This window comes from Salmo trutta, chromosome 21 (assembly GCF_901001165.1).
Source record: "Salmo trutta chromosome 21, fSalTru1.1, whole genome shotgun sequence".
In the NCBI taxonomy this organism is placed as follows: domain Eukaryota; kingdom Metazoa; phylum Chordata; class Actinopteri; order Salmoniformes; family Salmonidae; genus Salmo; species Salmo trutta.
The window spans coordinates 35,763,709-35,784,092 of NC_042977.1; the positions used below are offsets into that span (position 1 = coordinate 35,763,709).

Below are 20,384 nucleotides of genomic sequence, written 5' to 3' on the forward strand. Positions count from 1 at the left end.
AAGTAATTGTCTTAAAAGAAATTCATATGATTTTGAAAGAATATCTGTCCAATATTTTGCATACAGGGAGGCACCAGCTAATCTGGTCACAATGTGGACACAGTGGAAGGATGACAAATTTGAATACGTGTACAAGCGACGAACCTTGATCAGATCACAGAACACGTTAGCACAAGGTGTAAAAGAGGTTTATGACACTATTCACCAAGCACTGAACCAAATGTACAATTCCATTGTCTCAGGTTTCTTTTATATTAAAATGTTGACATGACGCAATAGCATTTTGATGAAATGTTTTGTTTATGTACAAATATCGGTGTATTTAACTATTGCTTATTGTAAAGGATGTATTAAGGAACTGCATTATATAGTGAGGCTCAGAAATGACTTACTGAAATGCCGTCTGTTGTTGTCTGATTGAAGCATCCCCTTTAGCACTGAAACACTATTCACCGCTACTCTCAATAAATGAGACCAGAGTTTGAGCTCCTTATCTTCATTGCTTTTATTAAAAATGCGAATAACAAATTGACCTTGATTTCTGCTGTCGTTTACTCACCACGGACGTGGTGAACATTTCCTTCATAATAATGAAAAAGAGTATTGACCCTAGAGGCCACTAACTAAATGTAAAAAAAAACAGGAGTATTGTATGATACACTACTCCAAATCACATATTTTCAGTGTCACTGAAATGTTTTGTATTTTCCTGATTCTGTTTCTCTAAAAAGAAGAGACACTGACAAATGTTTTTCAAGGACCTAAAGGTAACCAACAAAAAAATAGGTGGGTATCAAATATATATTTATCCAAATAGTTAAAATAGCACACTTTATTAATCTTTTGGCTGCCATGGATAAAAAAAATTGGTATCCTAATTTCTCTCTGTCAAACCTGATTTCAATGAACCGATCAAATGGAGCTGTCACAACTAGTGGCACTATGTTCCAATGTACCCTCTGGAATAGAACCCTTTGGAATCCCACTATGACTTTAGGTCCCTTCATTTGGGCTACATCCTCTTCTAACACTATCAGTGTAACTAGACCTGTTAAAGTTGTGCACATCCAAACAATAAAACATCTCGGCCACTGTCTCAACTATCCATTAATTTGTAAATGAATCCCATGTGTAATGTTTAGAAATTCTTTCCAATGGATCGCGTCGTTGTACACTGTGTGCTTTTCTTTTCCCCTCCGAACTCCATCTTTTCCCCTCACCCCAATCAGTCTACCGTAGGTCTGTTATCACCCAACAAGACACATTTCTCCCTTTGTCTGGGTAATGCTCGTCTTTACTTGACAACCATGGTGTTGTGATTCCTGATCGAGCACCAGGCCATGAAGATATCCCTGAAGGAGAGAAAGGAGACAAGTGTTTAAGTCAGTTGACATAATCATGTTCCCTTTTCTACTCCAACACCACTCACTTAAACGTCCCAAAAACAACATCAACCTTCCTCACAGAAATAAAGGAACACATACATTTAAATCCAAACCCACACACCTGCAGTGAGTGGCGACGCATTCATTGCTGCAGTACTCTTTGTCCCAGTCTGTGCTCTCTATTGCAGGATTGGTGCATCCTGCGCGCACACACATAGTCAGAGGGCCAGAAGCCACATCAGTGGCACCTGGAGACATATTGAACTCCATTTCCATCTGAAGAAAAATAGGGAAAAGTTGATGATTAAAACACCAAGCATATTTAACATGCACATTGGGTCAATTTACGAAGAAAAACCTCAGCCTACCTCTCCTGACGTGAACTCTTCCGTAACCGCATCCTCATCTGCACTGGCCGTCAAGTCAGTGGATTTTGCCAATTGCAGAGCCACTGTAGGGGTGGAGTAAGCAGATGTAGGTACAATGGAATTGGTGACACAAATTGAGTTGGCGGTTGCTGTTGTCGTAACAATAATGGGCAAGGATGCGTCTGCTTGCAAAGAAGCAGGGACTATCGTGATCTGTAGTGGAGGGGGAGGTGTCGCGGTGATGGACACAGGAAGCCCAGGTCCAGCACTTCCTCTGGGCTTGGCCTGGAGGGGAGGCGGGGCTGCGGAGTGTACCATCTGCTGGAGCCGCGGGGGAGGAGGGGCATGCTGCATCTGCTGCAGAGGTGGGGGCTGGCGTGGGGCTGAAGGCAGCAGGGTGCGCACACCGCCAGGGAGCACAGTCACCATGGAGGTGGGGATCTGGTGGAGCTGAGCCCCGGCCTGGAGCATCTGTTTGGAGATGATGATCTTGGTGATGGCGGGGGTCAGGGTGGTTGTGATGTTTGGGATCAGGGTCGGGGTGGCGGGACCCAGGGTGAGGGGCTTGTGAGCCCCTGTGCGGGAGCGTGTGGTGACCTGGGGGACGTCCAGAATGATGTTGGAGGTGCAGATGTTGGTGATGGTATTCTGGTCAGGGTTGTGCTGGGGGAGGCGGGAGGGGCGGGCGGGAGCCAGGAGGGCCACATTCACTGGCTCAGGCACTGGAGGTGGTGAAGAGGCCGTGTCCATCATCTCAATGGAGGGCTAAAGAGAACCCAGGGAAGGAAAAAATATATATAATAAAAAAAGAGATTTTATTTCTGTATTATTATTAATAAATAAATATAAATAAATAAAACATATTATTGAATTGGTGAGATAAGAGTATATTACATTTCAGAAATGACAATTTTGAGAGGTACAGCTTATAGACATTTTCAATATAACATTGTCATGGCTACAGTCACACGATTTCTAAGCAAAGACAGGCCTAGAGATTTGACCTGTGAGAGCTGATTGGCTCTGTAAGCTGATAATGCCTTCAAGTACTCCTTTTTCGCTGCTTCCGTCTTCCTCTTATACACCTAATAGTGACAGAGGGTATAATTATGTAGATGAAGACAAGAGTAAACACAAATCCTGTTTATTACATGAATTACAGTATATCCTTTTATCCACAATGTCCTTCAATTGTTCTAAGTGTACTGTAAAACTTCAATGAAATGCAGTCTCAAATAGCCGCCTGTCCCTTTTAATAGCCGGGCATCAGCCCCGTCATTTCAACAAATAAACTCCTGTTTCAAATAAACGGCAGATTCAAATTCATTTTTTACGAGTTCCCTGCAGTGTGTAACATAAAGATTGGCAAAAGAAGATAAAGGAAAGCAACACCATTGTCATGGATCAGACAGCTGTGTGGTTTGACATACTCGGCTCAACTACAGGGGGCACAAGGCGCAACGAGGTGGAACGGGTGAGAGAACGGTGATGATGAGCGAAATCGTGGGTGTACGATAGGCAGCCTAGTCTTTGTAAGTCTGATCGGCGATGAATTTGTTACTGGTCACAAAAAATATATATTTTTTGAAAAAGCTGTGTGCATTAAGAAAATAGACACCCGACTAATACATTTAAAATGTTAGTTGTTATTTAACTAGGCAAGTCAGTTAAGAATTTGTATTTTATTTACAAAAACGGCCTACCGGGGAACAGTGGGTTAACTTGGGCAGAACGACAGATTTTTACCTTGTCAGCTCGGGATTCGATCCAGCAACCTTTCGGTTACTGGCCCAACGCTCTAACCGCTCTACCTGCCACCCCTGTTTTAATAAGCGTCGGTTGTGTTCAGTGATTGGGGCAAATAAGCGCCTATGCTATTAATTGAAGATTTACGGTATATCTTTTAGTAAAAGTGTGTACTGTATACCTGTTTCTGCTCTTCCCCAAGGCTGTCCCACATGGAGGCTACGATCTTGGACACCTCTCCAAATGTGGCATTGGGGTTCTGGCCCTTGATGGCAGCCTGGGTGTCCCTGAAGAACAGGGCGTACGCAGAGACGGGTTTCTGGGGCTCGTTGGGGTCTTTCTTCTTCTTTCCCTTCTTCCCTCCTCCAGGCCCTGCCGTAGCGGCCACCATGGCCGGCTTTCCCCCGCCGCGCCTCACTAATGCAGGGGAGATGGAGGAGGAGAGCATGGGGGCAGAGCCCGGCATGGTGGAGAGGTGGGAGAGAATTGCAGGGGAGACCGACAGGGACATTGGAGAGTCAACCAGCACACTCTTCTGGGTGACAGTGGGAACAGTGGACAGAGAGACACGGAAAGATACAAGGCCAGATCAGTTGACTTAGCAAGACTTCAACAACACATGACAAACCAACAAGTCCTACACATATAAACAGACACTCACCCTGAAGTCATCCATGTCATCATCCTGGAGGGAGCCTGCTGGAGAAGGCGTGGCAGACAGCTGGTCAGGTGACTTGGAACGGGACAGAATGTTCCCGCCATGAAGACCAAGCCCAAGCTGGGCACTCAACTCTGATTGGTCAATAGTGGTTAGCTGATTGTGTCCCAATAGGCCATGATTCATGTCACCAAGTGGGACATCAATGGTCATTGGAGAGGAGCTGCTGAAATGGGAGCCAATGGAGTGGCCAAGTTCCTAGACAGGAGTTTTCACAAGTCTTAAAGGATTACAATTTGATGATGCACAAAGTCTTCTAGTAGTATTCATAAGTACACCACTTACCACCCCCAGTGTTGAGCTGAGCAGGGCCCCCCCTCCAGGCTGGCTCATCACCCTAAGACTCAGGTGCTCCAGGCCCTGAGAGTTTGGGTTCACATAGGTGGAGGCAAAGGAGGGGTCATTGCCCCCCACCACAGCATTCCTCGCCAGGCTTCCAGCCCCGGAAGGACCCCCTGCTCCCCCCGATAGTTCCCCAAAATGGGACACCTCGTCCCCCACACTGAGGGCCGAGTCCTGGTCCAGGGAGATGGGAGGAATCTCAAACACCTCATCTCCAAGACTGGGGGTATGGAATGTCTGCTAAACAGAGAGAAGGAGAAGGACAACTGTTAATGGGACAAATCGATTACATTAACATTTTAGGTGCGAATACACTGCACAATGTGAATAATACGCATTGTGGAATGTGTGCAGGCTTCGAGGATCATGACACCCACCTCAGAGGAGAGAAAAGGATGACCTGCCCCAGAGATGGTGAGGTAAGTATCACTGCCTCCCGGAAACTGCAAAACACACATTGTTTTCATGTTGTGTGAATACTCTCTCTTTCCCCTTGTTTAGAAATAGACCACATACCTTGTTAACTGGGTCGTATCCATTATAACCCTGTGCTTCCAAGAACTCCTGGTCGGCATTCTGATCGGTGCCATCAGAGAGGTCAGAGTAAAAATGAAGATCCATCGTGACAGACCAATCAAAATTGTGCAATTTAACCAACAAGAGTGGTGAGCTCTTTGTAATGCAGTCTCCTAGCCACTGAGCTATAATAAGAACTCCAAACTAGCTTGAGAGCACCATCATGCCAAACGAGACGAATCAATCGCCTCACTAACTGGTGTGCTAGCTAGCTAACCACTAGCTGTATATCAATATATTTAAGTTGACAAATGTTAGCTAGGTAACTGATTTACAAAATTACATTGCAAGTAAAGGATTTGTTCAGCATTATCAGAGAGCTAATTGAGTATTTGATGAAATTAATAAAGTACTTAACTAGCAAGCAGGCTAGCCAACAACGCTAATGCTAGCTTCCAGGGAATCATTCCGATTTAGCTCACGTTTGCTGTTTTTAACTAATTATGGTAACAATCTTTGTTCCACATAAGAACCTAAATGTGCCCGTATGATATTTAGCTAGCTATAAGGCAATGTGTCAAAATCACGTTGCTAGGGTTCATTCGGTCCCTACTCAGCAAGCTCGACCAATAATTTTAGGCAGATATATTAGAAAAAGGAGATAGGGATCCCATTGGTCAATGAATTGAGAAACTTAACGCATCACCAAGCAGCCTGTAGACCAATCGCGTTCACGTTGTCATGCTGCATCAACACCGCTGCAAAGCTAATCGCCACGCAATCGCTTCTCAAAATCAGGGTGTCGAGAAACCTGCTTATTTTCCTCGGAAGTACGGAATGTTACGATTCCAAAGCTATACGATATCACAGAGAACAAGTTCTTTATATTGTATATCGGAAAATATTTGTACTGTTGTACCTCTTTACGAAATTATTACTAATGTTTGTTTTTTGAGCTAGTGCCCAATTGACTGCTATTCATTAATTGAAGGAGAGCTCTCCTTGTTCCAGAATGCACCGCGCGGCACACTGCCGACGCATACATTTACCATTTCCTCAAAAGTATACATTTCAATTTAAAGTGCTTCATTAGCATGGGAAACATGTAAACATTGCAAAAGCAAGTGAAATAAACAAAAATGTACAGTAAACATTACTCACAAAAGTTCCAAAATAAAAATAAATTTCAAATGTCATGTCTATATACAGTGTTGTAATGATGTGCAAATAGTTAAAGTACAAAATGGGGAATAAACATAAATAGGTATTTAGGTCAAGGTTAAATAATTGCCCTTTTCTTGTGGCAACAGGTCACCAATCTTGCTGCTGCGATTGTACACTGTGGTGTTTAACCCATTGTCCAGTGAGTAAGACAGCATCTCTCGTTCGACGCTCTAGATAGTAGACAGGATTCTCTCATTAAACAGCTTGAAGAAAATATCGCTGGAACGTCTATCGTCAAATCTCACCTAACTGGACGTCGAAATATAACTCTGCTGAGACCTATCCAACATGTCTAAGAAATTGGGATATAGGTCAATCTAGAATTATGTCACCATTGTCCTAAAAGAGGACTGTACACCCCCTCGTGGATTATTAAGGAATGGATTGGTGTGATAATAGTGGAAACTGGAAACCACCTACACCAACAGACTGAATAGGTTTAGAAAAAGTTTTGCCACAGTATAGGCGTAATTAATACACCCTTGTTTACATGGAGGCTATAACTACTGTACTTAGCTAAATATTGTCATAGTAAAAACGTGGTGTGATAATAGCTGTGATAAACCACTATCAGCTTTACAAATGACAACCAGCATGACGGTCGTGTCAAAAATGACTGTTGGGGAAGTTTTGGTTAACAAGCTACCTGGCGTGGCTAATACTTAGCATAGACAGAAGGCTATTAAAAGTGGAAAGACGGTACAAAATATCAAGGCGTTCAGTAGACTTAATCATACTCAATCTTCAATAAAAACATTTTTTTACTAATTATCCTCTCTCTTACCTCCATCCTCGCACTACATCGGTCCACTCATTTTCTAATTAATTGTTTTAGTTGATACACTTGGTTTCCGGGATTCAGGGAAATGACGTCACTCAGATTCCGTTGGCCTTATTTACCGGTTATCATTATGGTATGTATTTGATATCAAAACATACCATAAGAATGCTATTTACAACACACAATCAAATTAAGTAAAATAGAACAGTAAGAGGGTTATTTAACAAAAACATACTTTATTCACTATTTTCATTGTCATCTTGAAGAACGAGTTGCCCATTTAAAGTAACCCCAACAAATATTGCACAACATAATTCAATAAAACGGAAATGGGTGAGTGAGTATTCAGTAGCGCTAATACATACCAGTATGTGCTACTTTAGCACATGAATTGGAGCCCGAAGCATATCAGTGTCACTCGGTGCCGCGAGAACTTGTCGTCCGGGGGAAGAACCGGGCCGGATGGGCCGAGCTGGGGGCTGGTCCGCGAGGTCCACTTTCTGAGATGGAGAGATAGTGGATTTGTTATAAAGCCATATCGAATGAAAACCAGTTATGCAATCAATGCCGGTCGCGTGTAATTAAACCATTCACATTGAGGCTAAAGCGTTGTACAACAAAAAAATTATGCTGACCAGCGTGTATACCCTTTTCCAATTTCGTTGATAGAATTGAAGAAACATGGCAGCGCGCTCACACTAAAGACATCTCTAAAAGTTTCATTGGCGCTTGCAAGGCAGGAGAAAATTCACTCCAGTATAGGCACCAGATAAGGTACGCCAGATTCAACTCTTCGCTTTAGACTGCTTTCCGGTGACTACGTATAAACGTAAATAGATTGTGACCAGCACCATGCTTGTTTATGTCAGAGCACAAGTCCACTTGATGGATATCTGGTATTGTAACTTTACACTGTTCGTGGCCCCTGAAAAACGCCTGTGACTTGAGGGAGTAGGTTAGCCAAGTATTTCAGCCAACCTTAACCGAAGTCTCAACCTGCCACCTTAATTATTCTAACCTGCTGCGTAAATTCTCCTTACCTGCATAAGAAAAAGTCGCTTCCGGTCATAACTGTACTCTAGTCAGAACCCTGAAAACCAGAGACCTGGGGCATTGGTTTCCGCCTTCACAAACGTGGGATTATCACAAAACATCTTAATTTAATCCTTTTTAAAACTCAGGATTGTAAGTGAACAGGGAAAATGCCTGAAAAAACAGCTTTTTCTTGACAGCATGTGTTCAGCTATTTCACACAAATACACAAGGACAAGAGGACTTGGCTGCTTTCACTGTAGATTGTTATTCATATCACAGATACATTCAGGTCATAAAACAAGAATATTAACTCATCGTGGTCATCTTTGCACCATAGCACACAACCGACCAGTTCTACATTGTACAATACACCCATCATCCTAGCACTGGATCAGTAACTTATATACTGGTACCACCCCCCCACACACCTTTTACCCTACCAGAAAAATGTACATCACAAATTGGACCCCTTAAAGTTCACTGACTCAACAGGGAGCAGAATTGGCCTATGACATCAGACTCAGGCATCATGGGAGCAAAGTTCTGGTCTGCTCAGTACGCATGTCCTCTCGTCCAGTTATACTGGAGGACTAGCTAGGAGGTTCTTCGATCAAATGCCTTCACAGCAGGGCTCCCCTTAAAGCTGAGACTGGGAATGGGTTTGAGGGAGAAGAGCAGTGGGTTGAGAAACAGAGTTGGGCGTGGACTCACTGTGTGGGTAGAGGGTGCCAAGGGGATGGTCATGGAGGGAGGGGGAATATCATGAATGAAGGGAATGGAAAGAGTTGGGTGCAAACCTGGTCCTTTCCAAAAATCTACAGAAACCAAGTGAGTAAAAAGAACAAAAACCAAATTCATCCAAAATTCAATATATATATCATGATAAAAATAAACAATGAGCAATAACATGAAAGGGAAAATAACATGATTTTTCTGGGACTATATCAGACAAAATGGGCTTGGTCAATCTTCTGAGCTGGAGGAAGAGTCTGAGTCCTTCTGCGCCATGATGACGTCGTCCAAAAGGGCCTCCCTGTCAGAACTCTCATATCCGCCTTGTGACAAGCTGTCGCCGCCTTCCATCTTAACATCAAAAGCTTGAGTCAGGAAAGGGGAATTCTCCAAGTCTTCGTCCTCCATCATGTAGGCCCCGTCTGAGACCAGGGTCTCTTCACCTCCGCCCAGGACTGGGTCCTCCAGCGGGGCAGACTGAGGAGCATGGTGGTGGTGGTGGCGGTGGCGGACTCTCTTGGGGATGACAGGGCGTGCAGAGAGGAGCCGGTGGAAGAGGCTGTCTGGCAGAAAGCCCTGGAAGGACAAAATGGAATGAACCAGGATCAGTTTTTGGGAATATTTTACAATGTGAAGCAGAACTGATTCACTGAACATTATGACGTGTGCTAGGGCTGGGCGATACGATGATATATCGTGTTACGATAGATGTTTTTCTATCGTTTCATATTATGCTCTATCGTTTATTTCGTTGTGTTGCAAATCACACTCTTTACGGCAATATTTTTTGTCAATTGGACAACGCTTTGTGTTCACGTGTGGAAGGAAATTCGCAACACAAGCTTGGAGGAGAGTGAACTTGACACAGAGCTCGTACCTAAAAGAGGGGCTACTTCGGTTGTATGGATGTGGTTTGGGTATGAAGTCTGACACGGACCAGAAAACCGTCCTCTGCAAAATATGCCGCAGGCCGGTCCCGACAACAGGCTCAAACCACTGGCATCTTTTACCACCTACGCAAGAATCATGTGAAACAGTACAGAGAGAGTCTACGGATGAGACCCAAAAAAGTATAATCGAGTGCTCAAAACAAACCCCCGACTCAAATGTTGCAAGAGGGTTTTGCCTGCGGCACACCATATGGCAAAGAATCATGAAGATGGAAGGAGATAACAGCTGCCGTTACAACTTACATCTGCAAAGACGTGACCCCAATTTACACGGTCGAGAAACGGGGGTTTTGTGAGTTGGTGCTAACACTCAACCCAAGGTACCAAATGCAAATTGATAAGACACGTATTAATGCCAAAATAACATGCAAAACAGGCAAGCCCCCCCCAAATAAATAAATAAATTATATATATATATAAATAATACACTGCTCAAAAAAATAAAGGGAACACTTAAACAACAATGTAACTCCAAGTCAAATCACACTTCTGTGAAATCAAACTGTCCACTTAGGAAGCAACACTGATTGACAATACATTTCACATGCTGTTGTGCAAATGGAATAGACAACAGGTGGAAATTATAGGCAATTAGCAAGACACCCCCAATAAAGGAGTGGTTCTGCAGGTGGGGACCACAGACCACTTCTCAGTTCCTATGCTTCCTGGCTGATGTTTTGGTCACTTTTGAATGCTGGCGGTGCTTTCACTCAAGTGGTAGCATGAGACGGAGTCTACAACCCACACAAGTGGCTCAGGTAGTGCAGTTCATCCAGGATGGCACATCAATGCGAGCTGTGGCAAGAAGGTTTGCTGTGTCTGTCAGCGTAGTGTCCAGAGCATGGAGGCGCTACCAGGAGACAGGCCAGTACATCAGGAGACGTGGAGGAGGCCGTAGGAGGGCAACAACCCAGCAGCAGGACCGCTACCTCCGCCTTTGTGCAAGGGGGAGCAGGAGGAGCACTGCCAGAGCCCTGCAAAATGACCTCCAGCAGGCCACAAATGTGCATGTGTCTGCTCAAACGGTCAGAAACAGACTCCATGAGGGTGGTATGAGGGTCCGACGTCCACAGGTGGGGGTTGTGCTTACAGCCCAACACCGTGCAGGACGTTTGGCATTTGGCAGAGAACACCAAGATTGGCAAATTCGCCACTGGCGTCCTGTGCTCTTCACAGATGAATGCAGGTTCACACTGAGCACGTGACAGACGTGACAGAGTCTGGAGACGCCGTGGAGAACGTTCTGCTGCCTGCAACATCCTCCAGCATGACCGGTTTGGCGGTGGGTCAGTCATGGTGTGGGGTGGCATTTCTTTGGGGGGCCGCACAGCCCTCCATGTGCTCGCCAGAGGTAGCCTGACTGCCATTAGGTACCGAGATGAGATCCTCAGACCCCTTGTGAGACCATATGCTGGTGCGGTTGGCCCTGGGTTCCTCCTAATGCAAGACAATGCTAGACCTCATGTGGCTGGAGTGTGTCAGCAGTTCCTGCAAGAGGAAGGCATTGATGCTATGGACTGGCCCACCCTTTCCCCAGACCTGAATCCAATTGAGCACATCTGGGACATCCAACCAACGCCACGTTGCACCACAGACTGTCCAGGAGTTGGCGGATGCTTTAGTCCAGGTCTGGGAGGAGATCCCTCAGGAGACTATCCGCCACCTCATCAGGAGCATGCCCAGGCGTTGTAGGGAGGTCTTACAGGCACGTGGAGGCCACACACACTACTGAGCCTCATTTTGACTTGTTTTAAGGACATTACATCAAAGTTGGATCAGCCTGTAGTGTGGTTTTCCACTTTAATTTTGAGTGTGACTCCAAATCCAGACCTCCATGGGTTGATAAATTGGATTTCCATTGATTATTTTTGTGTGATTTTGTTGTCAGCACATTCAACTATGTAAAGAATAAAGTATTTAATAAGATTATTTCATTCATTCAGATCTAGGATGTGTTATTTTAGTGTTCCCTTTATTTTTTTGAGCAGTATATATAGATAGATAGATAGATAGGATAGATATATATATATAGATAGATAGTTGAACTATAATTGAAGTGTTTTCTATTTACCTTTAGATTTTATACATTAATTTTGTTACATGCTTAATTGAACATTTGCAAAGGTTCTAAATAAAAGGAGAAATAATCAAATATGAGTAAGTACCTTTTATTTGTTGAGTATAATTCAAAATGTAATAAGAAATAGGCCTTTACATGTGGTCATTTTATATAAACTATTTACTCATTGAATTTACAGAAAATGTGCTATATCGTGATTTGTATCGTTATCAGGATTTGAAATGACCGATATCAGGATAGGAGATTTTGGCCGTATCGCCCAGCCCTAACGTGTGCTGTAAATAAGTTAAGGGTACTCACAGAGCTCTGGACCATCTCAGCCCATTCTGGTGCCACTGCACAGTCAGGGTTCTCCTCCAGAAACTCCCTCAGATCCTGCAGCATAGGTCCATACGCAGCCCCAACCTGAATAAAAAGGAAAGAAAATCCACCCTTAAGCAATCAACATCCACAAATAAATAAATATTTGACCGAGGATCCCAATGCACCCATGTAATTCATCCTTTGCCATTTCTCACCTTCTTTCCTGTCCTCATATCAATGATCTTAACCTTCTCACTGCCCGACAGTGCTGCGGTCTTCTCAGTCCTCTTCTTCCTCCTCCTCCTCTTCCGGTTCACAAGAAGCTGAGGGGGGGCGAGACACAGGAGACAGTCACCATGAAAATCTCAAATGATACTGTATTTCTCACAAAGTGCAGTACTTCTGGCCAGAGCTTCAATTGAGACATAGGCAGAGACAGACATGGACATAATCTTCCAGGTAAATCTACCTCCAACATGTCTCCCTCCACCTCATAGTCTGGGTTCTCTTTCAGCCAGTTGGGCAGGTCTCTGCGGCGAGGGGCTCGCTCCCCACTCAGCACTGTGCCCGTCATGGCATCGACCACCGGGACCGCTCCATCTGGATCTGACAACTAGGTGGAAGATTATGAATGAGGCATGATAAATGCAAACATTACATGAATGTTTGAGTATGCAGATTTCAGAGTTTGTTTAGTCAGTTTTTGCGAGTTTGTTTCTTTGTCTGCGTATCTGTGTATTATGAGCAGTCTTAACCTCTGACTATGAGAATGTGCACTAGTATTGTATATATGTGTACTTCTTGGTCCCTACGCTTCCTGCGTCCGCTCCCCTCGCCCCCTGACCCATTGGACATCAAGGCATGCTTAGAGAAGGTCAGCTTCAGCCCCTCCTCCTAAGAGAGTAGGACAGTAAAAAAAAGGGGATGGAGAAAGACAGACAATTTAGTCATTCCATCTGTACTTCAGTCAAAGAAGCTTTATCCCAATGTACTTCAATGGCTTAAAAAGCTGAATCAGGTGTTATTACTGGGCTAGAACAAAATACTGACCACTCTGTGGGTCCCCAGCACGAGAATTTATTAAACTTTTCGGTGTTCCTCTCATCTCACCTTCAGGAGTTTGACGGTGAACTCAGATTCCTGTCCGTCTGCTCCTTCTCCACCAGGCGTGCTGTTGCCTTTCCGCATGAGCCGTGCAAAGCTGAGCTCATCCCCTGCCCCTAGGTCGTCAGAGCCTGGGTTGAGCTGGGTGTCAGAGGCATTGCGCCGCCCTGTTGGCCACTGCCCAGACAGGACCAGGGTACAGAGGCTGTCCAGACGGTTTATCAATACACGGTCCTGAGGGAGAAACCAGCCAATCACTCCACCAACACAACAATCCCTTCTACTGTACAGTTCATATTCAACTTCCTGTTAATACTGTATTTGAAGTACTAATGTGCAAGCAACCAGATCATCCACATATCTGGATCCATCCATACTCTATAGTTGCAGACTGTACATGTCCCCCACCTACATACCTTGGGCCAATCAACCCTGAAGGGGTCGGTAAGGGACTCTGGTGGCGCGCCATCTTGAGATGGAGTCATTGAGAGCAAGCTGTTCTCCCCATCTTCCTCCATCTTCAAAGCAGCTGAAAACAGAATAAAAAAAAACATCAATGTGTGTTGTCTTATCTCAATCCTCACACTTCGATATCACTCAGTCCGCACTCACCTCTTTCCCTCTCTGTGTCACTGTCGCCACTGTCGTCAGAGCTGCCTGATCGCTGGGAGGAGGTAGACGAGCCAGAATCAGAGTCCGAATCGGAATCGGAAATCCCTCCTACACTTCTTTCTCCTTTACTTCCTCCACTTCTCGGGCCTCTCCCCCTGCTCTTCTTCCATCCCAAGCCGGTCCGGGCTCGGCCCTTCCCATCGGGACGGGAGAGGGGTGTGATCTGGGTATCTGAGTGGCCGAGAGCCTCAGAGGCTCCAAGGATGCGGGACTCCTTGTCCAGACCCTCATCTTCTTTGACGACTGAGCCCTCCTCTGCCTGTGGTTGGAGGAGGGGAGTGGCGGGGGCGGGCTGGTTCTGCTGGTTCTCGAGGTAGTCATGGCGGGCCTGGCTGAATGAGAACTGCGGGTCGAGGAAGACCGAGAGCTCAGTGCGGCTGACGCCGTGGAGGGCGGAACCCAGCATGAGCTCCCGGTCATGGGCTGGAGTGTTCCACCAGGCAGGCAGCTCAGAGCTGGGTGGGGCCAGCAGGAGGAGCTCCTCCAGAGAAGGGTGAGGCAGGACGTGCTCACGGAGACGGCGCAGCAGGCTGATGCGGTACAGGGTGCGAGAGGCCCGCTCCTCAGTGATTGGGGCCAGAGACTGGCCCAGCTCTGAAGGGTCTGGGGACAGAGAGAGGGGTTAGGGACCTGTCTCTCTTCAGATCTACCAAAATATTAAACACCATGCTTTAATATACACTCAACAAAAATATAAAAACGCAACATGCAATAATTTCAAAGATTTTACTGAGTTACAGTTCATACAAGGAAATTAGTCAATTGAAATCAATTCATTAGGCCCTAATCTATGGATTTCACATGACTAGTGCATGGATCAGAAAACCAGTCAGTATCTGGTGTGACCACCATTTGCTTCATGCAGCGCGACATCTCCTTCACATAGAGTTGATCAGGCTGTTGATTGTAGCCTGTGGAATGTTGTCCCACTTAGGGATGTGGTGGTCATGACATTTTGTCAGCCGGTGATTGTCAAGCAAATAAATGCCGGTTTCACAGTAATTGACCGTTAATTAACAAACACATTTAGCATCTCCTGACTTCCACACATAGCCTACAAACCACTGATGCAGACCTTTGGAACTTCTATATTTTAAAAAGTCGAATAGATCCATGAAATATAGTCTACACCTTCACAATAAATCCATTATTTTAGACAGGTCTAAAGAAACATGACATGAAGAAAATGTAGTCTATTTCAGAAGAACAGAATAGTGGGAGTTGTTCTAATGTTACGCTCCGATCTGGCTATGCCATATGGCTGTAGGCTACACTCGTTCATTTAGCAGACAAGATTTGCATAGAATTCCATGGCATTATTTTATAATATGAAGAATACAATTGAACATAGCATAATAAAAATGTTTTTTTTTTAAGGAGTGCGCATATGCAGCTATTGCGTGTTGAACGGTTAACAAAGAAACAGGTCCTCCTATATGCTTAATTTAGAGTTATTTATGCAACTTTAGTTGTGATACAAATGTTGGGCTATATGTTTAGATTTCTATTACATTCGAAGGCTGCATGAAGCAACTAACAAGGATTTGAAAAAAGTCGCATGAAAAGGTATGAGCTCTGCTTTGTTTTTTCCTCGTGCTGCACACACTTCAGTCTCTAATTCACAATTTGACAAGCAATTGATAATGCCTTGAATTTCCCGGCGGCATCAACCTTTGTGTGGACGTAATGCCCCTTCAAAAAAATCCATGCCTTTTGCAGCCAGTGGCCGTTGTGTCATTGGGCTGAATATAATAATTAGAATTCCCTTCTCCTGGCTGCATGCTCCGAAGCACCTCTCACTCACATGGCTCTCTCAAATAGCTAAATTCTAAATGCCCGTCACGTGATAGGGTCTTTCTCAAATGCTACAAGTGAGTTAGGAAAGCTCACTCAATCAGTTAGGAAAGCTAAGGCTAGCTTTTTCGAACAGAAATTTGCTTCCTGTAGCACTAATTCCAAAAAGTTTTGGGACTTCATAAAATCTTTGAAAGCCAAGTCAACAAACAGATCACCGACCATTTCGAATCTCACTGTACCTTCTCCAATATGCAATCTGGTTTCCGAGCTGGTCATGGGTGCACCTCAGCCACGCTCAAGGTCCTAAACGATATTATAACCGCCATCATCGACCTGGTCAAGGCTTTCGACTCTGTCAATCACCGTATTCGTATCGGCAGACTCAACAGCCTTGGTTTCTCTAATGATTGCCTTGCCTGGTTGACTAACTACTTCTCAGATACAGTTCAGTGCGTCAAATCGGAGGGCCTGTTGTCCGGACCTCTGGCAGTCTCTATGGGGGTGCCACAGGGTTCAATTTTCGGGGTGACTCTTTTCTCTGTATATATCAATGATGTCGCTCTTGCTGCTGGTGATTCTCTGATCCACCTCTACGCAGACAACACCATTCTGTATAAATCCGGCTTTTCTTTGGACACTGTGCTAACAAACCTCCAAACGAGCTTCAATGCCATACAACACTCCTTCCGTGGCCTCCAAACTGCTTTCAAATGCAAGTAAAACTAAGTGCATGCTCTTCAACCGATTGCTGCCTGCACCCTCCTGCCCGACTAGCGTCACTACTCTGGACGGTTCTGACTTAGAATATGTGGACAACTACAAATACCTAGGTGTCTGGTTAGACTCTAAACTCTCCTTCCAGACTCACATTAAGCATCTCCAATCCAAAATTAAATCTAGAAATCGGCTTCCTATTTCGCTGCCAACATACCCTCGTAAAACTGACTATCCTACCGATCCTTGACTTCGGCGATGTCATTTACAAAATAGCCTCCAACACTCTACTCAGCAAATTGGATGTAGTCTATCACAGTGCCATCCGTTTTGTCACCAAAGCCCCATATACTACCCCACCACTGCGACCTGTATGCTTTCGTTGGCTGGCCCTCACTACATATTCGTCGCCAAATCCACTGGCTCCAGGTCATCTATAAGTCTATGCTAGATAAAGCCCCGCCTTATCTCAGCTCACTGGTCACCATAGCAACACCCACCCGTAGCACACGCGCCAGCAGGTATATTTCACTGGTCACCCCCAAAGCCAACACTTCCTTTGGTCGCTTTTCCTTCCAGTTCTCTGCTGCCAATGACTGGACCGAATTACAAAAATCACTGAAGCTGGAGTCTTAGATCTCCCTCTCTAACTTTAAGCATCAGCTGTCAGAGCAGCTTACCGATCACTGTACCTGTACACAACCAATCTGTAAATAGCACACCCAACTACCTCATCTCCATTTTGTTACTTATCCTCTTGCTCTTTTGCACCCCAGTATCTCTATTCTCTACTTGCATCATCATCTGCACATCTGTCATTCCAGTGTTAATGCTAAGTTGTAATTATTGCGCCTCGATGGCCTATTTATTGCCTTACCACCCTACTCTTCTACATTTGCACACACACTGTACAGTCGTGGCCAAAAGTTTTGAGAATGACACAAATATTAATTTTCACAAAGTCTGCTGCCTCAGTTTGTATGATGGCAATTTGCATATACTCCAGAATGTTATGAAGAGTGATCAGATGAATTGCAATTAATTGCAAAGTCCCTCTTTGCCATGCAAATGAACTGAATCCCCCAAAAACATTTCCACTGAATTTCAGCCCTGCCACAAAAGGACCAGCTGACATCATGTCAGGGATTCTCTCGTTAACACAGGAGTGAGAAACCTCTGTCATGCTGATTGAGTTCGAATAACAGACTGGAAGCTTCAAAAAGGAGGGTGGTGCTTGGAATCCTTGTTCTTCCTCTGTGTACCATGGTTACCTGCAAGTAAACATGTGCCGTCATCGTTGCTTTGCACAAAAAGGGCTTCACAGGCAAGGATATTGCTGCCAGTAAGATTGCACCTAAATCAACCATTTATCGGATCATCAAGAACTTCAAGGAGAGCGGTTCAATTGTTGCGAAGAAGGCTTCAGGGCGCCCAAAAAAGTCCAGCAAGTGCCAGGACCGTCTCCTAAAGTTGTTTCAGCTGCGGGATCGGGGCACCACTAGTACAGAGCTTGCTCAGGAATGGCAGCAGGCAGGTGTGAGTGCATCTGCACACACAGTGAGGCGAAGATTCTTGGAGGATGGCCTGGTGTCAAGAAGGGCAGCAAAGAAGCCACTTCTCTCCAGGAAAAATATCAGGGAGAGACTGATATTCTGCAAAAGGTACAGGGATTGGACTGCTGAGGACTGGGGTAAAGTCATTTTCTCTGATGAATCCCCTCTCCGATTGTTTGGGGGCATCCGGAAAGAATATTGTCCGGAAAAGACAACGTGAACGCTACCATCAGTCCTGTGTCATCCTGAGACCATCCATGTGTGGGGTTGCTTCTCAGCCAAGGGAGTGGGCTCACTCACAATTTTGCCTAAGAACATAGCCATGAATAAAGAATGGTACCAACATATCTTCCGAGAGCAACTTCTCCCAACCATCCAGGAACAGTTTGGTGGCGAACAATACCTTGTCCAGCATGATGGAGCACCTTGCCATAAGGCAAAAGTGATAACTAAGTGACTCGGGGAGCAAAACATCAATATTTTGGGTCCATGGCCAGGAAACTCCCCAGACCTTAATCCCATTGAGAACTTGTGGTCAATCCTCAAGAGGCAGGTGGACAAACAAAAAAGCCACAAATTGACAAACTCCAAGCATTGATTAGGCAAGAATGGGCTTCCATCAGTCAGGATGTGGCCTAGAAGTTAATTGACAGCATGCCAGGGCGGATTGCAGAGGTCTTGAAAAAGAAGGGTCAACACTGCAAATATTGACTCTTTGCATCAACTTCATGTAATTGTCAATAAAAGCCATTGACACTTATGAAATGCTTGTAATTATACTTCAGTATTCCATAGTAACACCTGACAAAAATATCTAGACACTGAAGCAGCAAACTTTGTGGAAATTAATATTTGTGTCATTCTCAAAACTTTTGGCCACGACTGTACATAGATTTTTCTATTGTGTTATTGACTGTACGTTTGTTTGTGTAACTCTGTTGTTTTGTCACACTGCTTTGCTTAATCTTGGCCAGGTCGCAGTTGTAAATGTGAACTTGTTCTCAACTGGCCTACCTGGTTAAATAAAATAAATAAATAGTTGACCTACTCTATCCTGTGCGAGAAATATATATTCCAAACATAGTCGGACAGTTATGGGATGCGATAGATCCCAAATTAATACAACCACTAGCATCAAAAAAACTTTTATACTCAATTAGGCTGACGCAACAGATCAGAACGTTTAGTTGAACATTTTTGATAAACTATTAGGCTATTTCTTCAAATAAACTCAGAAATGCGCACACGGCAGTAGGCGATAAGCGCGAAAATTCCAAAATGCAATCAATTAGCTGGAAAACACTATTTTCAAGTGACTGGAAATGCGATTATGCATGTAATGCTTTTAATTTTTTTTTAAAAAGGTGCTTTTTGTGGCGAAAATCCTCCCCCAAACTTGAAACTCACACGCTGCGTATGTATGCCAGTTAGGCTCTACACTCGTTGTAAAGCGGATTAAATGTGCTTCATTTTAAGAAGTTATTTGGACATTTCAGTTGTGAATCAAAACATATAGGCCTTTGGGCTAGGCTACATGAGGTGTTCGACTACGATCTGAAAAAGTAAAAAAAATGGCATGCGCTGTTTCTTGCCTTACTGCACACAAGCTGGTCATCATTCACAAGTGATAGGCTAATGTTATCACCCATCAGACTATTCTTGATTTAATCTGGTCTTTACATGTACTAAATCATATAAGTGTGAAATTTGTTTTGATTTAGAATGGATCATTCTCATGCACCCGTCTCGAAACAGGGGCAGGGGAAAACATTTATAGAAAATGTCATCTATGCACTTAAATTCCCGCGGTAAATTTTTATGCCAGCCATGTAGGCTATACTCATGTTGTAAAGAGAAGCAATGTGCTTAATATTAGGAAAGTTTAAAAATAAATAGTAGGCCTAGCCTCTAAAAAGGTGATGGGATCCTTTTAATAGAGTACATCACTGTTTTCTCAAGCAATTGCATAGCCTATAGAAAATGTTACGCAACATTAGCTCTCATGAAGTGTTTGATTAGATTTTCGATAACATTTGCATTTATGTCAGAGTGATTAGAGAGACAATAGAGTGCTGAGTACCAGAGAGTTAGCAAGTTTGGTAGGCTCCTAATGACCATCAGCAGCATCATAGCTTGGAGAAGCCCAATTACCGTGACTTAACAGTCAGGTGAGATTTGACTGCCGTCGTGGTGTTATTACAGTCACCTTAACCTTAACAGCCCTAGTCCCACTCCTCTTTGATTGCTGGATATTGGCGGGAACTGGAACAGGCTGTCATACACGTCAATCCAGAGCATTCCAAACATGCTCAATCAAATCTTACATGCGCCGAATACAACAGTGAAATGCTTACTTACAAGCCC

The 20,384-nt window shown here is 44.3% G+C and overlaps 2 protein-coding genes across 11 annotated transcripts in view; both read right to left on the minus strand.

The window, feature by feature from the left end:
• Positions 1-480: 480 nt before the first annotated feature.
• Positions 481-7,183, minus strand: LOC115157312 (TOX high mobility group box family member 4-A). Of its 7 annotated transcripts, none has more exons than XM_029705460.1 (10): positions 7,084-7,152; positions 5,076-5,135; positions 4,937-5,002; positions 4,503-4,799; positions 4,161-4,415; positions 3,681-4,034; positions 2,758-2,838; positions 1,754-2,518; positions 1,507-1,661; positions 481-1,352 (listed from the first exon to the last, which is right to left on the minus strand). In XM_029705460.1, exons 1-10 carry the CDS (start codon positions 7,087-7,089, stop codon positions 1,295-1,297), a joined length of 2,097 nt encoding a protein of 698 aa, XP_029561320.1. In that variant the 5' UTR covers positions 7,090-7,152; the 3' UTR covers positions 481-1,294. The 7 variants fall into 7 exon arrangements, with proteins under 7 accessions (XP_029561320.1, XP_029561322.1, XP_029561324.1 ...); XM_029705462.1 differs by having other exon boundaries at positions 4,503-4,796; positions 7,084-7,151; XM_029705464.1 differs by lacking the exon at positions 5,076-5,135 and having other exon boundaries at positions 4,503-4,796; positions 7,084-7,183.
• A 1,173-nt stretch (positions 7,184-8,356) lies between these two features.
• Positions 8,357-20,384, minus strand: part of LOC115157310 (chromodomain-helicase-DNA-binding protein 8) — a 30,005-nt gene continuing 17,977 nt past the window's right edge. For all 4 annotated transcript variants that reach the window (XM_029705455.1, XM_029705454.1, XM_029705456.1 and 1 more), the window contains exons 32-39: positions 13,897-14,559; positions 13,701-13,813; positions 13,291-13,518; positions 12,979-13,074; positions 12,650-12,793; positions 12,396-12,503; positions 12,178-12,282; positions 8,357-9,423 (exon numbers count right to left, since the gene is read on the minus strand). In XM_029705455.1, the coding sequence (XP_029561315.1) occupies positions 9,079-9,423; positions 12,178-12,282; positions 12,396-12,503; positions 12,650-12,793; positions 12,979-13,074; positions 13,291-13,518; positions 13,701-13,813; positions 13,897-14,559 (1,802 nt within the window). In that variant the 3' untranslated portion in view covers positions 8,357-9,078. The remainder of the gene's footprint in view (positions 9,424-12,177; positions 12,283-12,395; positions 12,504-12,649; positions 12,794-12,978; positions 13,075-13,290; positions 13,519-13,700; positions 13,814-13,896; positions 14,560-20,384) is intronic.

Bases quoted from the DNA above. Each gene is read 5' to 3' on its own strand.
- LOC115157312 (XM_029705457.1), bottom strand. From the start codon at position 5,180: ATGGATCTTCATTTTTACTCTGACCTCTCTGATGGCACCGATCAGAAT. The intron at 4,800-4,936 runs GTGGGTGTCATG...CTCTCTGTTTAG, and splicing joins ATCCTTTTCTCTCCTCTGAG to CAGACATTCCATACCCCCAG. The intron at 2,519-2,757 runs GTCAAATCTCTA...GGTTCTCTTTAG, and splicing joins GAGCCAATCAGCTCTCACAG to CCCTCCATTGAGATGATGGA.